Here is a 23,430-nt window from a genome sequence, read left to right as displayed (position 1 = left end):
CTATGCCCTAGGTTTGGTAAGACTAGCAACTGCTCAGCACCAGGATACCCTCCCGAGTGATAGTGCTTTCAATAAAGCTGCATAACATAAAGGTATTTGTGGTGTATACAGTAGGTGCCCTACCACCTCCCCCTCTCTATAAGAAATTTGTGCTATAGCTGATAAGCCTATGGTACACAACATATTGTATACTGTATTTTTGATGTTTTTGAGTTCTCAGTGTCTCTTGTTGTGGCCTTAAAAAAAGTACAAAGAACTGAAGCACGTGTGTCTTTTAGTGCACTATAGTCTCCCATATTGTGAATGGGGTGGGTGGAGTTATAGCTGAAGTCCCAGCAACACCTGGGGGCACTGGAGAACTATGGCTAGGAAAGAAAGTGTTCGTAGCATGTGTGACTGTAGATAAACATTCTTTGCATTCTCCTATCATCCAGGGTTGGGGGTCAGACATTACAACTTGCTTTTCGTTAAGACTCTGAGTCACAGGATGATGTTTGGCTCTCCCACAATGCACCCGGGCCCGACTCCACCATAGATTTTTCCCACCATTGGATTTGAAATTGTTTAACAACGGCTCTGATTCCTCGCAGCTTCGGGCCTAACTATTCTACTTCTTGAGACCGACAACTGGAGAACAATCTCTGTTCTCAGATCCCCTTTATGGATTCACTGCTTCTTTTCGACCCACCACTTCGCCTCTACACCCAAGTAGTTGACTCGCAAGGTCCTCTTTGATATCCAGAGAGCTCACCTCAGAGAATGCAGACAGGAATGGGGTGATGAAGCTCACACCCTTCCAGTTATCCAGTATTATGGGTATCTTCCATACATTCACATGCCTGAATCATTCCCCGTCGTCTGGGTGGGAGTCCCCGGTACATAAAAAGAGTAATGTCATATAGACATATATATATAGTAATGGGCCAGAGGCCTCTCATTAGTAACATATCCATGTCCTATTGTAAAAAGGACCAAACTTTGGCTAAGAGCCAATCAGCTATCACCAACCTCTAGAACCTTCCTGGAAGGAGCCCTAGTCCCTCAGATTTTCTACCGCGCGTCGTGCTAAGGGAGTCTCCACTGAGCTCTGCTCAGTTTTCCTTCATTTTCTGGATTTTTCCACAACTTTTCTCACAGAATTTCTTCTGTTGTGTGGGGTTTTCAGTTTACCATGGCTGATACTCTTAAAAAGGACTTTTTAGACCTTGTGCCTCTTGTGGCAAGTAGAGGCTTCATGTAGATGACAGGCATGAGGATTGCCTTTATTGTCTCTACCCAGACCATTCATCTAAAGATTGTAATGTCTGCCGGACTTTTTCTACTAAAACCCTCAAGGACAGAGAGGGGCGCCTGTTAATATGGCTTCAGAGACTGAAAGATAAAGACCAGGCAGTCTCTTCAGGGGAGAATGAGTGTTCCATCAGAAGTATACATTCCTCTCCTAAAAGGCCTAAAGTGACATCCCCAGGACCATCTTCTCAAAAGAAGACGCTTCTCAAAAGAAGTCTTCAGAGGTTCATTCTAAGGCCGTGTCTGTGAAGGTTTCTCCTCAGGACTCTGCTTCCACCTTCAAGAAACCATTCACATCATCATCAGCACTGCCTGTGACAGCGTCGACAACGACCCTCTCCACTTTGGTGGCGTCATCTTTGTTATCTACGTCGACGTCTACAACATCCTCGTCGTCGACGGGTAGGTCCGTTTCTTCTATTATTACAATAAAGAAATCGTTGTCGATGCCATCGTCAACGAGCTCTTCCACGTCGACGAAGTCTAAATCACCGTTGTTGACGAACGCTCCATCATGTCGATGAAAGCTCCATCCTTGTCGATGAAAGCTCCATCCTTGTCGACGAAAGCTCCATCGTCGTCGACGAAAACATCATCGACGTCGACAAAGGCTCCATCGACGTCAACACCATCACCGTCGACGAGACGCCGATGAGGCCGTCGACGAAGAAATCACTGTTGACGACGCAACCGTCGACGTCGTCGATGCCATCTGGATCAGTCGTCGACATCCCTCCGTCGACAACCACCCCGTTGACGGGCTCGTCGACGACAGAGTCACCTACCTTAAAGTGTACATACACTCACTTTAGGATTACCAAGCGTACTCTGACACCGGATTTAACCTCTCTGAGCAGAGTCCAGGCTTTACCACCTGTGCATCTACTGGACAACGAAGGCAGATGAGGGCTCTATGTTCCAGACAGCAACTAGCCCATCTCAACTGCACATAAAATATCATGAAAGTTCAGAGTATGAGAACAGGACGAAGTGGATTACCAGGAGGAATTTCCGCCTCCTCCTCCCCACAACCTATGGTGTGTCTACCCACATCCATAGTCACAGTAGTCACATAGTCCTGATTGGGGACTACAAACAAAGGTTTCCCTCCACGCCTCCTCCACCTCCAGTTTTTCCCCTCCGCCTAGACCTCTGCCTCCACCTCTAGTGCTTCATCCAGATCCTGCACCTTCGCATCCTCCGCCATCATCAGATGAGGAAGAAGAAGAGCAACAGCAGGAGGAAGGGGAACTCCAGGACTCACATGACGAATGGGATGATTACGTCATTCCATGTCCAGCATCCCCTGTGCCAACGCAAGCAGATTCGCCCCCGCAAGACATTGGAGGATTCCATAATATCCTGGAAAGGGCGGCTTTGCGGTTTAAGATTCAAATCACAACACAACAACAGGACTGCTTCCTTTATGATTTTAAGGAACCATTCAAAAAAGCTGTGAGGTCCATCCCTATCATCGACTACATTTGGGACCAAGGGGTTAAGATCATGCAAAATCCTTCTTCTTTGCCCCCAGTTCTGCCCAGGCTAGACAAGAAATATAGGGCTCCAGACACTGCTCCAGCTTGCCTTACTGGCCATCCCAAGACGGACTTGGTCATTACTCAAGCAGCACACCACCGGATAAAGAGGGACGAAAACTGGACAATATTGGAAAGCGTTTTTCTTCGATGTCCGCCTTAACAGTTCGTGCTTCAAACTCTATGGCACTTTTAGGGCGCTACAACCGTCAAATGTGGGCTGATATCGCCTCATATTTGGGATCATTGTCGGAGGAAGAAAAAGAGGAAGCAAAAAAAATTCTCTTAGAAGGCGAACGTTCAGCCTCTGAGAGGATTGACTGTGCGATGGATATCGCATCGACGGGGTTCCGCCAACTAGCTGGAGCTGCGGTTCTGAGATAAGGCTGGTTCAAGGCAGCTACTTTCCCACCGGAAGTGCAAACCAAGGTGTTCGACATGCCGTACGATGGCCAACTTCTGTTTGGAGCACACATTGACGAAGCACTTCAAGGTATTAAAAAAGATACCGATACAGCGAAGGCACTGGGTACCCTCCAGTTTAAAAATCCTCCCTTTCAGGGCTCAAGAGGGAGAGGCCAGTCTTCAAGAGGTGATTTTCAAGGTTACAGATCCTCGTACAGCTCAAATCAGCAGTACAAACCCCACAACAAAGACAGCAACAACAGTCTTCTTACAATAAGTCTTCCCTTCGTGGTAGAGGGGTAAAGAAAGACACAGCCAGAAGACAATGACTTCTCTCTGCCACAGGTCTTCTCCGCCATGCAAAGTTGGAGGAAGAATTTAATCTTTCCTAAAAAATTGGAAACAGACTACTACAGATCGATGGGTCCTCCAACTAGTTCGCTGCGGACACTCTCTGGAGTTCGCCGAAACTCCGCCTCAAAGTCCTTCTCGCCCAATGCTACACAAGAATTTGCATCTGCTGCAATTGGAGCTCTCACTAATGCTCTTGAAAGGAGCTATAGAAAGAGTCCCTCGTGGTCAGAAAGGCAAGGGGTTCTACTCCTGATTCTTCTTAATTCGGAAGAAAGAGAAAAAATGGAGCCCTATATTGAACTTAAGAGATCTAAACAAATATCTCAAGAAACAGTCATTCCGCATGGTGTCCATTCAGGAAGTGCTGCAACTCCTCAATGCAAATGATTTCATGGTGTCTTTAGACCTTCAAGACGCTTATTTTCATGTACCTATCCACAAGAATCACAAGCAATACCTCAGATTCGCTGTGACTGGCAAACACTACCAGTTTCGGGTGTTGCCCTTTGACCTGAAGTCGGCACCACACATTTTTACAAAATGCCTGTCTCCAGTAGCAGCGTACCTCCGGCAACATCACCAAGTCTTCCCATACTTGGACGAATGGCTCGTCAAGGCGCCTACTTTTGTAGGCGTGACCAAGTCCTTCAATGCCTGTCTTCGACTTTTTAACGACCTGGGCCTTATTCTCAATCACGAGAAATCTGTCCTTCAACCTTCCCAGCGTCTCACTTTCCTAGGCGCGGTCCTAGATACAGCTCAGAAGAAAGCATTACCTTTGCAGGAGCGTCAATCCAAGCTGGCATCCTTGGCGGCCCGGATACAAACCAAAAGGACCATCACGGTGCGCCTTTACAAATCCCTGCTAGGGATGATGTCCTCAAACATCCTGTTAGTTCCACACTGCCATCTTCATATGCGCCCTCTGCAGGAGGCGCCATCCACTCAATGGATCCAGTGTACAGGATCATTCGACGATGTAATCCGAGTGACTCCTCCCATGGTCAAAGCTCTACAGTGGTGGATTCACCCAAAGAGTCTTATGCGGGGGTCTGCCTTTCCTGCTTCCAGTTTCTCACACATGTTATAACCACAGATGCGTCCCTAGAAGGTTGGGGTGCGTTCCTTCAAGAGCTCAGAATCAGCGGACAGTGGTCCCCTGCCGAAAGACAACTGCACATAAACCTTCTTGAGTTAAGAGCAGTCACCTGGCGCTTCGAGCATTCCTGCCTCGGATCAAAGATTCCCCAGTGCTTGTGAGAACAGACAACACCACCAGAATTCACTATATAAACAAGCAAGAGGGGACTCGCTCTCTGACGTTGTCTCGAGAATCTCAAAAAATTTGGAACTGGCTACTTCTACACAACATTTCCCTTCGGGCAGAATACGTCCCGGGAACGGACAATGTTCTTGCAGACTCACTGAGCAGACAGCGCTCTGTGTGCCACGAGTGGGAGCTGGACCACCAACCTCTCAGTTACATCTTCTCCCGATGGGGCAGGCCTCAACTGAATCTGTTCGCAACCAAAGACCACGCAAATTGCCAACATTACGCAAGCTGGCATCCCCAGAAGGGGTCGCTAGGGAATGCATTTTCGATCGCATGGTGCAACATCTTTGCGTACGCATTTCCTCCATTTCCCCTGATTCCAAGGGTCCTCCGGAAGCTGAAGGCGGAGCATTGTACCCTCATCTTGATAGCTCCAGCGTGGCCGCGCCAACACTGGTTTACAGAGCTTCATCTCCTATCGCTGGAACCGCCAATCCCATTCAAAACATGCCCCACTCTCCTCACAGTGAACCACTGACAAGTCCAGCACCCGGATCCAGCATCTCTCAAATTATCGGCTTGGATCCTGAGTTCAGAGAATTCCACAACTTAGACATCCCACAGGATTGCAGAGTGGTTCTGGCCCGGGCCGACAGTACCAACAAAACGTATTCCCTAAAATGGAAAAGGTTCTGCATGTGGTGTAAATCAAAGAACATACATCCTTTTTCTTCTTCACCTGCTCAGATTTTGCCTTACCTTCTTCATTTGGCAAACTCAGGTCTGGCTCCTGCTTCAATATACGTTCACCTGGCGGCCATATCTCGTTTCAGACGTTCCTCAACTGGTGCTTCCCTCTGGTCCAGCAGACTCGTTAAACAATTTCTGAAAGGCCTGTTCAGGACATTCCCTCCGTTGAAGACTTTTTCCTCCTACCTGGCAGCTAAACATTGTGCTTGCTCAATTGATGAAACATCCCTTTGAGCCAATACACAAGGCTGACATCAAATACCTTTCCTGGAAAACGGCTCTCTTACTAGCGCTTACATCAGCGAGACGAGTACGCGAACTCCAGGCCTTCTCCATTCAAGACTCTTTTCTACAATTCAAGCAGGACAGAGTAATTCTAAGTAGTAATCCTAAATTCATTCCTAAGGTCCCATCTGACTTTCACCTTAATGAACCATTTCGGAAATCTAACCAACTCTTTGTTGCCTTTAGCAGACCTAGAAAAGGTCTACCATTGGCTAAGCAGAGCATTTCTTGTTGGATCTCTGCAGCTATTGCTTTCTGCCATCAGCAAGCAGGACATCCTCTGCATTCCAAGGTTCGGGCTCATTCCACTAGAGCAGTCTCAACCTCCATGGCGCTCTTTGCGCGAGTGCCCATCATTGACATCTGCAGAGCGGTGTCATGGAAGACGCCGCATACGTTCACCAATCATTACTGCTTGGATACTGAACTTATGAAAGATGCAGCAGTAGGACAAGCTGTGCTCCGTCATCTATTTCACTAGAGGTGAGCCTTCTCTCTTTACATCCCACCTTCCTACTGTCTACATGCACATTTCTCTTTTATATTGCATTTTGGTACCTTTTGCATTTCACAATTGATATGTTATTATCGAGTGAGATTTCATGTTGTACCATTCGAAATGGGCCGGTTATTGCTCGCTACTCTGATTCAGTCATGTGAATCTATGAAAGATACCCATAATACTGGATAAGAAATGCGTTCCTTACCTGTAACTGCCGTTATCCAGTATTGTTATCTTTCATAGATTCACATGCAACCCACCCACCTCCCCTGGAAGAGCTCACCTTAGTTTCTCTCAGTATGTACTACTTAGCACTGTGCAAACGAAAATCGAGGGACTAGGGCTCCTTCCAGGAAGGTTCTAGAGGGTGGTGATAGCTGATTGGCTCTTAGCCAAAGTTTGGTCCTTTTTACAAAAGGACATGGATATTTTACTAATGAGAGGCCTCTGGCCCATTACTATATATATGTCTATATGACATTACTCTTTTTATGTACCGGGGACTCCCACCCCGACGACGGGAATGATTCAGGCTTGTGAATCTATGAAAGATACCAATACTGGATAACTGCAGTTACAGGTAAGTAACGCATTTCTTTTGCCCCAGGTGCAGTGCTAAATATTTATGGGAGGATCAGCATGGCGTCTGCACCATCTGTCTCTTTCCCGAACAAAATGAGTTGTCCTGTGAGTTCTGCCTGACCTTTCCATGTAAAAGGACTCTGAGGTATCGGAGGTAAAGATATTGGGTGCACTTGAAAATACAGCAACTGTCATCCTCCAAGACTCCTGACATATTTGGCGAACAGGTCCTGATCATAATCAAGGAAGAAAATGCATGTCCCTCTGGCATCTTAGCAGCTTAACCGAAGCCCAGCCCCAAGACATTCTCCTCTTGCACCTCTGAGAGAGAATATCAAGACGAGTTGCCTTCAGCGTTAACACTAACAGGACCATTCACAAAGAAGAGTACCATGAATACTACCCGAGCTCCAAAGCATGGGGCAAAGCACTGCCCTCCCAAACACTCTAACACCGAGGGAGGCAGGGCCCTGCTCCCGTGTTAGTTTGGTGTGAAGCCCTGAGCAGGACAGAAAATACACCCTCGGTCGCCAGCCCACTACTGCCCTCGGACTCTGCTCGACAACAAGAAAAGCCTTCGGAGTAGAACAAGCTCCCAGCAGTAGGCATCCAGAATGGACATTCCGCAACACTCTTATTGCCCGAAGGGCATTGAGTCTCCCCCTGCGGACCTGATATCGACACAGAGAGCACCTTTGAAACCTAATGCCACATCGATGTCGAGGGCCCATTCAAAACAGAGTTCAGTGTGCTCCAGTGCACCTATTTGAGAGACATTGGTTGAGCTACTTGATGATAATCAAAAGCTGCTGTTCATATACTCAGATACTGGCAAGATTTCTACAGAGCTGAATTTAGGAAACTATTGACCACACCATTCTTGATTCCCAAAAATGGAGTTAAACTTTCGGAGGGAGCTTCCCTTGGACACACCACAGCACCCAGTTCTTAATAGCCATTAGGACAAGGCCACAAGCCCTCCTTGCCAGACTGTCACACCCAGGCACTTGCCACCACCACCACCTCCTCCACCACTGTAACAGCCACCATATGCACCAACCCTCACTCTCTACCAAAATCTTCTCTTGGATATTTCCATTCCTCTTCCCACTCGGTAGCCCATCTTGGGAGAGAGAGACCCTTATCACCAACCTGCTTCGGCAGGAGGTGGGGATTCCCCTTGGGACGACTACAGCGTTGGCCATGCAGACGATCAAGATCTTGAGCAATACCCAGCAAAACCTTCTTTCCCAAATGATGCCATCTTGTACTATGCTGTCATTCAGAGAGCAGCCCGCCACCCTTAGTTTGACATGCATGTTCTACAGGTCGAGGTCGACATTTTGGTGGAGACCCTATCTTAGACAGAATGCGTGGTCCAGCTCATGCGCATGTTTAAGGGCATGCTCAAGTCATGCCTTGACAACTTCAAAGACCTGGTCTGGGCTAAGGTGGTCAAGCTCACGGTTTCTCAAAATGACCCCCTTTACATCAGAGGGCAGGGTCCCTCTTACTCTCTAGTGGTCCCTATGGCAAGGAAGAGGGCCTCTGCCCAACCAACTTGAGACTCCACTCCTCTCCGCACCCCAAATAAAAAGAGCACGTGCCTCGACACCGCAGGCAAACGTGTAGCTGTTGGTGCAATCATTCACTGGCGAATCACCAATTCTGTGGGTCTGCTATTAAGGTTCGGCAGATATCACTGTGAGGAGATGAAGGCTCTAGTGTGGCACCTCCCGTAGATATACCAAAAGAGCGGTGAGGATCTCATTGCCGAGGGAAAGATAATTTCCAAAGCTAATATCCATTGCACATTAGATGCCACGGGTACTGTTTCAGGCAGTGTTAATACCAAATCTTACTCTGCCGTCAAGCATGGCTTTGTATCTCAGGGTTCGAACTGGAGGTAAACAACACCTCCTTAACTCCTCATTCAATAGAGAAGGTCTCTTTGATCTCCAGGTTGATCAGATGTTAAAGAAAATTAAAAGGACTCTGAGATTTCAAAGTCCTTCACTGGCCTGCAGTCTGTGATACAGAGGAGCATTTTTCGCAGATATTATTCTAGGGGTAGGAGCAAGACCAGACTCTCAGGCTTAGTGCTATTGCTGCCATCAACCGGCCTTTCACAAGTCACAGACAGCCAGAGGATACTTGAGGGAGATTACAGAGATAACAACGAGAAGGGCAGGGGTAGAGGCAGCTCTGTTAAAGGAGCATCTGTTCCCAAGCACTGACTCATCCATTGTCTTCAGCCTACCACTCAACTTTTCGGTGGGGTGTGAGCGGGGTCTGTTAAGCAAGCTCGACTCTTGCTGGGAGGTGATCACTTCAAATCGGTGGGTACAAGCAGTGGTTCGGCAGGGCTACAGGCTCATTCCAAAGAAAGACCGCTCCCTCCTGCCCATTCTAGACCGAATACCAATCAATCAGTGCACCTTTTCAAAGCACTTTCATATGACAATCCTGCAGAGCATCATCCCGCTGTTCTTTTAGGATGATGCTGTTAGATTTACAGAATGCTTACATCTACCTCCCTATCCGCCCTGCCCATCAGCAGTATCTGTAGTTTGTTGTAAGTGGACAGCTCTACCAATTCACAGTTCTACTCTTGTCAGTCACCACGGCCCCAAGGGTCTTTATCAAGTGTCTGGTAGTGGTGGCCATCTACACAGTGTGCAGCCACATCTTTCATATCTTGATGACTGCCTCATCAAGAGCAGCAGCAGACACCAGTGCCTAGCTGTCAGCTAGCCAATGACAGATCCCGAGAAAGGCTGTGTTTCATGACAAACCGGTTTATTCATTTTCATGCATCAATTTAACCTCCTTCATGGCATATCCACGGGTCGTTATTTTTTTACTTGCACTGTAAATCTTCACAGGCAGGATTGTCGATGTTAGCCTTGCTTATGATCCCAAGTTCATAAATCCTACCTCCTTGGAGTTAACTTTCTTTCCTGTGCTCGAATGGATTTGCACTCCTTCGTAATTCACAGGAATCGGTCTCATCCACCTGGCTTCTCCAGGTAATTTTCTACGTCCTAGTGAATTCTAGCACCTTCCACCTGGAAAGAAAGATGACCTATTGTAAGGAAGGATGCTGCCACGTTGCCAGTTTCCCACAGCTTCTTCCCTTATACTAGCCTGGAAAGAAGCAGGACTAGTGGTAAGGGAATGTGTTGCCACGTAGCCAATCTCTGTCTTTTGATATGAAACCTGGCTTTTATAGCCTCTCGCCCACCCCATTCCTTTATCTGTCCCTCGCTTTCTCTTTCCTTTCTATTCCATTATTATTGGTCGAGTAACATTCCAGCATATCATTGCCTCTTCCTCTCCTTCCAATAATGTTCCTCCTCTCATGCAAAACAGGGAACACTCATCCCTCTTCAATATTTCGGATGTCAAGGTGCTTATAGAGGGCCTTAAACAATACTAAAAGAAATGCTCATTTGCGCATTGATTCAATTCCTTGTGTATGTTAATTATTTTAATCTGTAGCTACTATTTCCTTTCCACTTTTGTTATTACAAACATCTGCATCATATGCCCGCTAGTCTGTGCCGGGAGGAAACTGCCTTACAGTTGATACAAAGCCACACTCACTAGGAATGAAAATTGTTACCCTGCAAGCATCTGTTCAAACCGAGTAGTGCTGTAGGTTCATATGCATCTAGCCTCCTTCCCAGGATCCTGCAGTGATAACATGTTTTATTAATTGCTCTTAATTTGTGAATTTATAGTGCACAGGGCACATCATATTAGTCTTACCCTACACTTCACTCTCACCTTTCTTTCACCCCCTGATAGAAGGACAAACTAAGGTGGTGTTGGTCTATGTGCATTGCGGATTTAAGAGAGGAGTCACACAACATCCTGTCATTTGAAGCTTCATAGATGAAATACAAGTTGTATTGTCCAATCCCAACATTAGATGGCGGAGTATGCAGGATTATGCAAAGCATATGAATCGTCAGCACTACATGCTATGAACAGATGCCTACAGGGTAAGTAAAGTTTTCTACCCAGATCCATTCTACCACCTAGAGGATATTCATAAGGTGGAGACACTGCAGGACAATATAGGATCCACCAGAAATATCACTACCAAAGGTAAGTCACTTTTTCTTTATAGCTCATAGCTGGTTATATTTTGAACTGTGTCTAAAACAATTGCTCAGTATAAAGTCCGAATATTGTGTAATAGTAGTGTAGTTTTATTTTATAAGGCATACACTTTGGATGTTTTAAATTTGGTACTTTTGTTGATGAATAGTTTAATTACTTGCTGAGCCCAATTTCTACAAATGTATGACCTAAAGGCTCACAATTATTACTCTTGATCTGTCTTCACCACTTGGCTAGAGAATGAAACTGCTCTGAAAGCCTGTATTTTGTTACAAACATGTCCGCACAAATGAATGGATGCTTCAGACACAGTGCCACTTGGCTAAATTTGTTTGAACTGGTGAAGACGTAGGTGAAAGCCCTGCTATTCTCTTCCAGAAACTTTACTTTAATAAGCATGACAATACTGTCTTCCTGAACACCTCTCAAGCTTTGTGTCTTCTCTTCTTCAGAGAGAGCACACAGACACTCTTCGCCACCTGAATCTGATGCTGGCATTCACTGAATGCGTAATGGACCTGACAGCAGCCAGAGGAGCTAATTCAGACTTGTGTACCTCAGCAGTATCCCTCTACCAAATCCAGGAGAGCGTTGTCGTGGACCAGATCAGCCAGCTCAGCAAAGAATGGGGGTAGGTCTTGGGCCACAGATATCCTGAGTATTGGGAAATAAAACAGGCTCATGGATTTCTTACTACCACTGTCTTCTTACAGCTCTACATATTAACTTGTTATAGCCATTAAAAGAGCTATACTGTTCAAAAAAGCTTTAGCCAGAGCGGCATAACAGTCCATTACCAATTTGCAGTACTGTCAAACACATAACCAGATCAGATCAGTCCTTATGTTTTGCAACTGGTTCTTATGTAAAGTGCTCTGACTCCTTTGGGTAAAGTTCGCGCTATAGAAAATCGCATTAAATAAAAAAAAAAATGTAAATGTCACAATATACATACATGTTTACTTTAGGCATATGACTTAACACTAAGGATATGTCTTGTGCATACATTTATTTCCTCCTAGCATCTTACACTCCTAGACATATTGATGTTTCCTTCATATCAGCATGTTAGTGTTAAACAAAGCATTTGGCTAAATACAAACACATTGATATTACTCCGTTTGCCAATTTACTTAACATACTGCCATGTTACATGTGTGCTACTCAGGTCTAACCCACACAACTCAAGTCCCCAAAACTTGATGGAGACTTCTTATTCACATATTTGAATCTTATCTTCCTAGTTAGGCCAACGTTAACCCATATTTCTACGAATTGACCAAAATGACCTTGTGTCTCCATGATTAAATACACCACGTTTTTTGCAGTGCTGCTCCTCAAGCCAACTTTTTCAAACTTGGCCACTCTGGCATACCTCCTATTCATGCTCCTTCCGTGCCTGTGTTGCTGAAAGGCCAGTCTAGCATAACCTGTTCGGGGCAATCAGTACAGTTTGGGCAGACAATAAAACCCAAATAGCACTTGGGATGAAAGTACTTTCAAACATGATTTTACAATATGCTTGCATCTCCTGTTTAAAATATACAACTGCCTGAGGTAGTGGCAGGGAAACAACCAAGTTTTTTTTTATCTTTAAAGTCCCCAGTGACCTTTTTCTCACGAGTTTTATAATGCATTTCTACCAGTTCTGCTAGACTTATTCGCTTCTTTGCAAACTGTCAAATCTCACCCTTCCCTCTTAAGGTGTTTGATGCTATCCAGGCTGTCCAATCCTATGTCACACCCCTGCATACCAAACTATAGAACACTTTACTAGTACATATCCAATCACCGTCTACCATGCCATACAACAACACCCACACATGATGCATTGCATTGCGCCACAACACATTTTCCCACATCAGCCCTCAGAGCATCAATCCATACAGAATTCTGCAACACAACACCTCACCATTCCATACTTTCAGCTTTGCAAGTTTGCCAAAGTGAGTACTGTTGAGTTTGGTAATGGAAACACCAAAACACAATTGTGTTTGTGATGTGTGCAACTTACAATATTGGTATTATTGATGTTATCATTATAATGCTCTCTTTTGTTCTCTTTTCTTAGGCAAGTTGAGCAGCTTGTATTGTACATGAAAGCCGCCCAGATTTTGGCTTCCTCGTTGCAACTCGCCAAATCCCAGATAAAGTCTGGTAAAATGAACCCGTCCTCTGCTGTAAAGCAAGGTATGCGCTAGCCACCTCAGTATATGCGCCGGGGTTTTGGTACCATTAAATTCTTATCTGTTTTGCCTAACCTGTCAAAAACTGAATGTTCATGGCATACGAGGCTGTAGATGCACATGCTATGCATACTTCCCTCATCTAGTGTTGGGCTTAGACGTGCACAACTTGTTTTTCTTCAAAGAAAATCTTTTCGGGTCATGAGGTCTAGTGACTCCACCTATTAGTGGTATTGCACATGGGCATTGGCTCCATTGTTAGATTGTTTTTTTGGTTGAGACGTAGCCGTAGCTCCTGTTCAATGCTTCGTGGTGTTCTCGTCGGGCCCTCAGATGCATTCTCTCTAAATTGGACCTCCCTGAAATCTGCAACACCTGTTTGTCGTAAGACCACTGTTCGTACTCCTGTTCGGCCTGCCTGTCTCATGTTACTTATGAGGACTCTGATGCTCCACTGCCATCCGGCCTAGGGCGACACCGGCATTCAGAGACCGATCTAGCACCAAAGTCCCACTCCAAGCCTCAAGTTCAGCTTTGGTTCTGGACCTGAAGGCACATCCTCGGCCACCCTCGGACTCAAAAGAGCTGGTGTTGAAATCTTTGGGGCCGAGACATATTGTCCTGTGTCATTTTGAGCCGGGGCAATATACTGTGTTGAGACTTGTCGATTTGAAGCAATCGGAGCAGAGATCGAGCTCAGCACCGTCTGGCCGACAAACCTCTGCATTTCCATCAAGACATCCTTCCTCTACAACATCCTTTGTTGCTTTAGAGTAATTCAATCGACCAATTCTCGAGCAGGAACACTTGGATACTTGACAACAGCGCATTCATATCCAACCAGGTACAGGTCGTCTTGTGGCAAAGCCTCCGCATGTAACAAAGGACTCTGCACCTCACAAGAGGAAACTCACTTTTGAGAAAGCCATCAACACACTCCCAGCTCCCAAAAACAAAAAAGGCATGACAAGGTAACCACCAGCCTTCCGCTCCTCCCTTGCACCCTCCTCCACCTGTATCTTCTGTCTTGCTTTTAGGATCGCCACATCATTCACCTACAGGCTCTTCACATTCAGAGGTGGGGACTGTCCTAGGCTTCTTTGTGACCCCTTTTACCACCCTCATGACTCACTAGGTTCGGACACATGGGATGATACTTAATTTCCATGGACACAGACCATGATCTGTACACTACTAAGCCATCACCTCCTGATGATGTCACTTCATACCATGAGGTGTTATACAGAGCTGCCACTTTCCACAATGCAGAACTCCATGTGCTGCTGCAGGAGGATGATTTCCTTGTGGAAGCCCTCACTTCCACCCAACGCTTTCTTTAATCTCTCTGCATTATCAAGGAATGTATTTATTTACTTGCATAAGTTAATTAAAACAATTGCAATGCAGTAATAAAAGTAGTTAAAATTAAAAACATAAAAAGGAAAGCCATAGTTCAGAACCTGCCCAAACGCAAGTATCAAAAGTTCTAATAAAGTGCAATTACTAAGTGCTTTCGTTTGACTTGCAGCTTATTGTGCGTAGTTACATTTGTCTTGTGCTCTGCGACCGGCCCCAATTGCCCAACTGTTTCTCAAAGTTCTTTGTCTTACTTTCCTCCCATTCCCCTTGAATTTATCAAGCTCCATCTTTGGAACGTACTCCCAGGTAAAGTGCCTATGCATTGCGATTTAGTCCAAATTTGTATGAGCCTTTTGATGAGTATTATTTGTTGGAAGACTCTAGTCTCACATCATGCCTCCTGGGCTGGGACGGAGTTCTATTGTAATACTGAATGCTACGGCTTCTGCCGTATCATTGAGAAGGTAAGTAAGAGCATTCCTTTGATCTGGTCTTGTCTAGGGTTCATGCTAACTTCCCTTTAAAGTAATCCGGGATCACCTATTGAACCTTCCTAGGGCTAGGTCGGGGCGAGGCTGGAGAGCGTCCCTGATTGTCCTGATTGTTTGTATGAAACGCCCGCAGCGAGCCAGGATGTAGAGTATCTTTTGAGTAAAACATATAGCCGAAGCCTGTAGGCAGGTACTTGCTTTTCCTTTCAGGTTTAGTTCCCTAAGAAGGGTTCTCCTCTCATTTGCTACAGCTGGGCAGCAGCACAGAAGGTGCAACCATGATTCTTGTTTGTAGTGGTTTGGCATTGACCGTTTAGCCTGCGTGGTTTAGGAATTCGTGGTTTAGGCAGTAGTTGTTCAATCATACATCCTTGTGTGACTTTTCTTATGCCCTCTGCTGACTGGCTTTTTAGCTTGTTGCTTAATTTTATTAGTCCATAAGTAATAGCCAACGCTTTCTTGATGAGATATTTTTTATGAGCAGAGGGTTGAGCGGTTTCTGTAAACCTGACCCCCGAGTATTTGTATTTTGGGGCTGAAATATTAGTCCTAGTGCCTTTGCAGAAAGTAATTTGCTTTTTGTGTTTTTGTCTTCCAAGTACAAGAATCTTGTTTTTTTCTGAGTTGATGATAAAGTGGTTTGAGATACATTACATGTGCAGGCTGGTCATTGCCCGTTGCAGTCCTACTTTGATCTGATCCATGATGACAATGTCATCAGCATATTCAAGTACATGTAAGGAGCGGTGGCCTAGTCGAGAAGGGACCAGACGGCTGTTGGAGAGAGCTTTACCCAGGTCCGCTGTGTACAGATTAAAAAGTAAAAAGGCGAGGACAGATCCTTGCTTCTAATTTCTGGACATGCAGATTTTAGCAGACAGAGATAGGTGGCCTGTTTTCACACGTACCCCAGGTGTCCGAGTAGAGGGATATAGCCATTAGGAGCGAGGATGGAATGCCCCAGTTTGCCAATTTCCTCCAAAGATTAGGCCTATCCACTTGTCAAAAGCTGCAGTTAAGTCAACAAAGCAGCAAAGGAGAGGAGGTTGGTTTGTCTGTGTGACTTGGTGGCTAAGGGCTGATAGGGCTAATATATTGTCAGTGGTAGCTGCTCCTCCTCGGAAGCCTGTTTGATAAAAAGGCAGCAGCTTGTTTTCTTCTGCCCAGATTTCCAATTTTTCCAGTAGAATTCGAGCATATGCTTTTGCCTCCAGGTCTAACAAGGTAATTAAACGATAATTATTTGGATTGAGGAGGTTACCTTTTTTGTGGTTTAGGCATATTATTGAACCTCTCCAGGATTCAGGTGTTTTGCCCAGGGTGTATGCAATGTTAAATAGAGGGATTAGAATATCGGCCCAGCTATCAGGGGCAAATTGAAAAATCCCAGCAGGGAGCACGTTTGGGTCTTGTGCTCCGCTAGCTTTCATAGTTTTGATTAATTTGACCATTTCCGTAGATGAAATTGGGCTTGGTGTTTTTCTGCTTTTGGCCTGGCGGGCTACGAGGTAGCTGAAGGATTGTGAGCAAGGAACTTGACACCTCACATGGTTCACCTAATCTGTTGCTGAAACTGCGTTTGCCTTTGGTGGCCTAGGGGATTTTATCCTATTCACATACTGCCAAATCGGGCTAGAGATCCTTCCTTGAGAATTACAAGTATCTTTTTCCATTCCTCCTCTTGGTTTGCACGTTGTAAGGCCCAGGTGTTTTTTACTGTACTTTCCGTGCATCCTTTGCTGCTGCTTAGTTTCCAGATGTTAAGTTGGATTTAAGCAGACGGGTTCTCTTCCTCAAGTTCTTCCACATGAGGTTAATGGTCTGTTGCTGTTGAGTTGTACTGGTTAGGATGTTGCTAATTTCACCTTCGAGGTCTTCTGTGTCCCTTGAGAAATGCAACTAGTGTTCTAATCTTACGATCCCAAGTTAATAAGATTTGGTCACCTGAGTGGTCCATCGCCCAAAGTGTCAAATCCTCGAGCCATTTTGCCACCTGGGGCAATTGATAAGGATACCCCTTGATTCTCCGGACTAAGTTGTTTAGTTCATCTCCTGTTGAAAGACCGAACGCTTGGCCTGTATCAGCTTCCAGGACGTTTATGTTCAGGGGATTGTGGTCTCTTTCTCCACGAGTTACTGTGTCAAAACTCTGGAGATTCCTTATTAAGCAGTTTGACATGAAAATGTAATTAATTGTTGAATGTTTTTTTGAACGTGTGGTGGGTCACGTTCCCTGCGTTCGGTTGTATCTGGTTTGCAGACATTAGCCCGAATGTGGATAGTAGTTCGTGAAATTGGACTTGTTCATTGGACTTTTGCGCAGCGTGATTATGTTTGGCCAAGGTATTTGGTGTTGAAATCCCTTGCTAACACGATTTCATGGGTTGGGTAGTTTCCAATCATTTCTTTTTTACTCGTGCATAGGGCCCCTATGGTGCGTGCTTTAGAAGATATGCAAGGGTTCAAATAACAATTGATGAGGAACAAGAAGAAGGTCTTCTGGCAACATTTTAGGCCTTCCGTTGATAGAGCTTGTAAGTCCCTATAGTCTTGCGTGGGTATTGAAGTTGATACTATATCTTCTTGCTTTAGAAAAATAGAGAGGCTCCCCCCAAGGGCCGCCCAAAAAAGGCTTGTTTGCGTGGCTGGTTTGAAAGATTTCATGGAATCCATATGTTGTCATAGGATTCAGTGACCATGTCCCCTGAAGACAGGATGTTACAGGTGTTTAAAAAGTTGCACCCCTGTTTCGATCTTAACGTTGAGGCCAGCTCTGCCACATTCCAGCTGATATTTGAAAGTTGATCTTTTGGTGCTGGATTACTTACTTGAGGGTGCAGGGATGGTAGGAAGGAAAAAGTACTAGGAATCGAGATTAAAATTGCTATCCCTCGGCGTTCGCTGCTGGTATGACCCCTCCTGGATCTCTGCTGCAGATTGCCACCTGATGGTCCGGTGCACAGAGCCGCAATGGATCATTAGGAGATTAGATTTCATCGTGGATGCCACCAGCCATTCATGGGTGGCTCACCAGACTCCCTTCAGTATGCGTCCTCTAGGGGGAAATCTGTGGGCTTCAGTTATATCATGTGGGTATTTCCGAGGCCGGATGGGCTCTAACTCAGTTGCCCAGTCCTTAAAGATTGGAGCCTCTCCGAGGATGGTGTCGCAGGTTGTTACTGAGTCCCAGTTGGATATAGTGGATTTGAGTACCCTTGAGCCGGGATGCGGGGAAATTGTTACCGATTTAAGTTCTGCAGTGGTAAGATGATTCAGTGTTGGTAAGTGTTTGAATAATCTTAAAAGGTTACCTCTGTTCAGGATATCCGCTGGCCATTTGGAAGTGTAGTAGGGGTGGGGGGAGTAAATGCTAGGCCGGCCGTAGACTTGTCTTCCCCCATTCGCACAGCTCCTTTGGTGCTAAGAAGTATTAGCTCTCCTAGGTGCTGGACTTTCTCTTTCTGAGCGGCCTATATGATGGTCATTGGGCACAGCGGCACTGGGCGCTTGATTGTAATTAACCTTCTCTTGTTTGTTGCATGTAGCTGCGGCCAGTCTCCCATGTACTCTTATTAGCCTTTGAAGAGGTACTAAATTGCGAAGGATTCAGTATGCCTTCATTTTTTGAGGCTATGCCCTGTAAAGTGGTTCTTGTGGAGTCCCTAGAGATTCTGCTACCCATTTTCGAGTTATCCTGTACCTGTTCTTCATGTCTCGCTTGAGTGTTCTTGGTTACCTTGGGAGCGCCCTGTGGAATTTGGTTGTACGTCGTAAGTGAACCAGCGAAAGGGAAGATAACTCTGGGGGTAAGCTCCATGTAGTGGGGTCAGACTTTCAAAGTTGGAAATCCATTTTCCCGACCTGGACTCTTGCTCTAGTGTCATTTCTCCCCAGGGCCTTAGTGTATCCGTGGTGTGGAGGGAAATCAGCGGCGGGTCACGTAAGTTGCCAGTATCTGTGTTTGTTAGTAATTGACATTATTTGGGTTCCCTGTGTTCCTAGTTTGGTTGGCTGTTGCTTTTCCTGGTTCCAGGCCCCTAGATTGTCTGCTATTGATTTTATTATACTGAGGTTTTTGCTTGCTTTAGAACTATGATAAAAAAATTGAAAATAATTTAGCTGGCTTTTCTTGTTTGGTTGGGCCAGTTCTGGACCATAGACCTAATAGCCTTTATTGAAGGCGCTGTTTTTTTAAAAGGTTTTTCTCTTTCTTCTTTCTTTTCTAGAGAGGAAAGGCTCTTCCAATGTGTGAGAGTTTGGGATGTCCTGAGAAGAGCTCCCATGTATCAGAAGTTGTTTTACAGAGTTTGCAGTAGCATTGGCATAGTTACTTATATCAGTATTGTCATTAGTGGCCATATTTCCAATTCGGGTGGGGAACACCATGTGGGGGACTGGTTCGGCTGTTGTTGAAATTGAGCAAGCTGCCAAGTGGGTTACTGGTTCCCCTGTTAATGGAAGGGAGCTAGCTGCCACTGCTAGGTTATCTGATTGAGAATTTTTCAGGGAGCAGTTCTTCTTTACGTTGTCAAGTAGGGCCCACAAGATGTCTGGTAATAATTTATCCATCAAATGAGTACATGAGCAAAATTGGCACTAGTCTATCTGGCCAAGATTGTATTCAATCTGTATTAACCGGTTTCCTAAGTCCGCGAACATTGTTGCTATCGACTGAATTAAGTCAATCTGTAACTTCATTATTTTTTGATTGCCAAAGTAAGGCTTTGGTTATTGTATCCTGTTTGCATATGGAAGAATCCTCCTGGAATAAATGTACTGGGCCTGCAGTACTGACTTGACCACTCTCCCCTTCATGTGATTGATGCAGTGACTAATAATTGGAGGTAGTTCCTTTCATGAACAATGGCGTTTGGGCCAGTGATGCTTCTATTTGAGCATCTATTTGAGCCTTTAAAGTTGTTAAAAATTCCTCAGGTATTGGTCCAGACTCTGGGTCTGATGTGCTACGTCGAATTAACTCCCTTTGAGGGGATCGTAACTCTAAGGAGACTGGGGAGCTTAAATGAATGACAGATTCCTGTGGAAGATGCCCTGCATGAATTTGAGCTACTGTTGTAATATGATTACTTTGAGTAACCAGTCGTGGAGTATCGCAGACTTGGTGGAGTGAGAGGAAGGAGTTTGTTCTCCAAAGCTTGCCTCCCGTGGGCTTGAACTGCTCTTAACTAAGCATGGGCGAATTTTGCGAATCTCGCGTTCGCGAATTTTGCGGATTTGCGAACTCGCAATCCGCAAAATCCGCGAATTCTCGCAAATTTGCGGATTTTTTTTTTTGTGTGTTTGCAAGGATTTCTGCCAGTTTGCAAGGATTTCTGACAGTTCGCGAGGGTTTTGTAACAGTTCGCAATCGCGAACTTACATGTCGGCTCGCAACGGTCACGATTATGTTGTTTCTACGTCTGGTTCATCATCATAGGTTCCCAGCACCCTCTGTTTCACCCCTGCCACCCTCTGTTTTACCCATGTCACCCTCTGGTACATCAATGCCTTATGCCACCCTCTGGTTCATCATCACTGTAGATTATGGGGGGAAAAAGCAAGCACACCTGCCTGCTTCAACTGACATGAATTAATTTGGGGTTGATTTATTAATGTGTCACTGTTTTAAAATTCCAGTCTGGCACCTGCATCCTTATCTGTAATTTGCTTTCTGTTGCAGTGCAATTTTTTTTTCCAGGACCTTTGTGGCCTACTTGTAGCTATTCTATGAGCCTGCTGTGAGGGTCAGAGCAGGGTCCTACAATTGTTGCAACTAGCAACTGAACAATTGTTGCAACTAGCAACTGAACTTTGGAGGGGCCCTTGTCAGTAAGCACTACAGGGAACGGTTACTAATGATGAGTTTGAACTTTTGAACCTGCTTTCACTTTTGCAAAACTCGTTTTTCTGCAGAGCAGCATTACAGCAACTTTAATGCCCCACCAAGCTTATATGAGAAAGTTGATTTCTAATCCAAAAGTTTTCCAAAGAAAATCAAAAGGCCTCAAATCTAAAAAAGTGCAGGCAAATGTCAACCTGAGGAGTTATTCTGATAAAAATAATCATTTTCAGAAGGTCTATGCTGCTTGCTGGTAGATTTCTTGTGCGGAATTGCAATTTTTGTAATTTCGCGAGTGCGAGATTGTTGCTGCCCGCCGCACCTACATGTTCGCAATTGCGAACTTACACCGCAAAGAGAAAAAATCCGCTGCGTGCGAATTTGCGGATTTTGCGGGAAATTCGCGAATCTCGCGGATTGCGAATTTACCGAAAATCCGCAAAATCCGCGAGCGTAACGGATTTTCCGCCCATGCTTACTCTTAACTCGTTGTGGCAGGCTTTGTTAGGGATAAAGAGTGTCTTTTCTGAGGTCGGGACAGGGGCGCGTTGGCTGCAATACTTCTCCAGTATTTGGGGTGTCTTTCATAGATTCACATGCCTGAATCATTCCCCGTCGTCGGAGTGGGAGTCCCACGGTATATAAAAAAGCAATAATATGCCTGTAATAACCAAAAAACCTTGGTAATAACCAACCAGGAAGTAAAGTAGCCCTCCGCTACAGGAGCAAAAGCTCCCACACTCATGACTATCCTAGTCATTTTGTATAGACAAAACTGCAGCCAATCAAGCGACAGCACCCACCAGAATGTTCTCCCCAGAGGCTCAGGCTCTCAGATTGTCTACCGCACGTCGTGTGAAGGGAGTCTCCCTGAGCTCTGCTCAGTTTCTTCTTACTTTGGTTGGTTTTTTAACCTTCAAAGGATGTCTACTTCTAAATCCCTTTTTAGGGCTTGTGATTCCTGTGGAAAGCTAAGGCTGTTCAAGGAGGATCCTCACAAAAAATGCATATACTGTCTGTATCTGGATCATGAGGCGAAGGAATGTAAGATCTGCAGAACCTTCCCTCAAAAGACCCTCAGGGACAGAGAGGGTCGTCTTCTCCTGTGGCTTCAGAGGATAAAGGACAAGGATAACCCTGTTTCAGAGGTAGGGAGCATTGCCTCGGGGTCTTCTGTATCCTCAAGGAAGAGGAAAACTGAGGTTGAGGTGGCTTCTCCTAGGGCGAAATTGTTGAAGGCCCAATCCTCTCAGGATTCTGGCTTGCCTACTACTTCCAAGAAGGTGTCTCCACCTGTGAAATCTGCGCCCTCAGGGAAAACTGGAAAATCTGCAGCTTCCAAAGCAGCTACTCAAAAAATTTCACCTCAGTTTACACCTCTGGCCACAGCAGAGTCAAATACAGCCTCATCGTCACCATCTCTTCTTGTGGCCACTTCTTCCACTTCTACGGTGACTTTCTCCTCACCAAGATCAGCTATGGTGATGTCTTCAGCCTCCTCACCGTCAACGTTGGTTCAGGTACAAATTAGACCCATCCTGTTGACGAAGATAGTTCCATCGATCGTCGACGCTCCACCGTCGACGGGAATCCTGAATGTACCGTCGACGAGTTCTTCGTCGTCGATTCAGACGTCAACGAATATCTTGCCGTCGACGAAGAAGGCCTTACCGTCGACGACATCCTCGTCAATGAAGTTTCTGTCGACGACGACCCCGTCGACGAAGTTACCGTCGACGAGGGTGTCGTCGACGGTAACTTCGTCGACGAGGACGTCGTCGACGAAGTTACCGCCGTCGAAGAAAATTATCCCGTCGACGAAGCAGACACTTCCGTCGACACCGTCGACGAAGAAGAAAGCAACCCTGTTGACGAGTTCATCGTCGATGAAGCCGCTACCGTCGACGGGCGCTCCGTCGACGACGGATCTGATGACACAGAGGGAATCAGGCTTGTCATCAGCGCCGGTGGCTCCGTCGACGCCTCCACTGTCAACCTGTATGGCAATGCAAGTGTTGTCAGCTAAAACATCCACAATACCTTTGCCATCATCGGCTACCACTGCTTCGCTCCTACAGAAGCGTGGTTCATACTCCACAACTTTGTCTCCATTAAAGCTGCCAGATAAATTACTGGATTCTGAGGAAGAGGAGTCCTATGAGGACGACACTTTCCGTGCGGCCAGGAGCCCTTCTGACTTGCTCATAAAGATTCAAGATTTGGATCAGGAGGAGGAGGAACATTTCCTGGAACACTCTAGTCGGTAGACTGTTTCTGCACCTTACATGCAAATGCCTATGGATTTATTCCAGAATCTCCAATATATGTTGAGCGATTATTATCGCAGGTTTCCACCTTCAGAATCGGGTGATTCTCATGTCTCTACGCCTAGGCCAAGAACATCTACGGCAACTTTAGGACCTCAAGAATCCGTTTCTCAAATGACAC

At 45.6% G+C, this 23,430-nt stretch overlaps 1 protein-coding gene across 1 annotated transcript in view; it reads left to right on the top strand.

Annotated features, from left to right (window-relative positions):
* The window catches only part of ULK2 (unc-51 like autophagy activating kinase 2), a 480,539-nt gene that overhangs the window by 373,303 nt on the left and 83,806 nt on the right, over nucleotides 1–23,430 (top strand). The window contains exons 20-21 of the mRNA XM_086948387.1: nucleotides 11,560–11,738; nucleotides 13,179–13,297. Of these exons, the coding sequence (XP_086804513.1) occupies nucleotides 11,560–11,738; nucleotides 13,179–13,297 (298 nt within the window). The remainder of the gene's footprint in view (nucleotides 1–11,559; nucleotides 11,739–13,178; nucleotides 13,298–23,430) is intronic.

Source organism: Lissotriton vulgaris, unplaced genomic scaffold (genome assembly GCF_964263255.1).
Source record: "Lissotriton vulgaris unplaced genomic scaffold, aLisVul1.2 SCAFFOLD_740, whole genome shotgun sequence".
Lineage (NCBI taxonomy): Eukaryota > Metazoa > Chordata > Amphibia > Caudata > Salamandridae > Lissotriton > Lissotriton vulgaris.
Note: the sequence above shows the minus strand (reverse complement) of the source record. Positions and strands in the feature narration are given on the sequence as shown.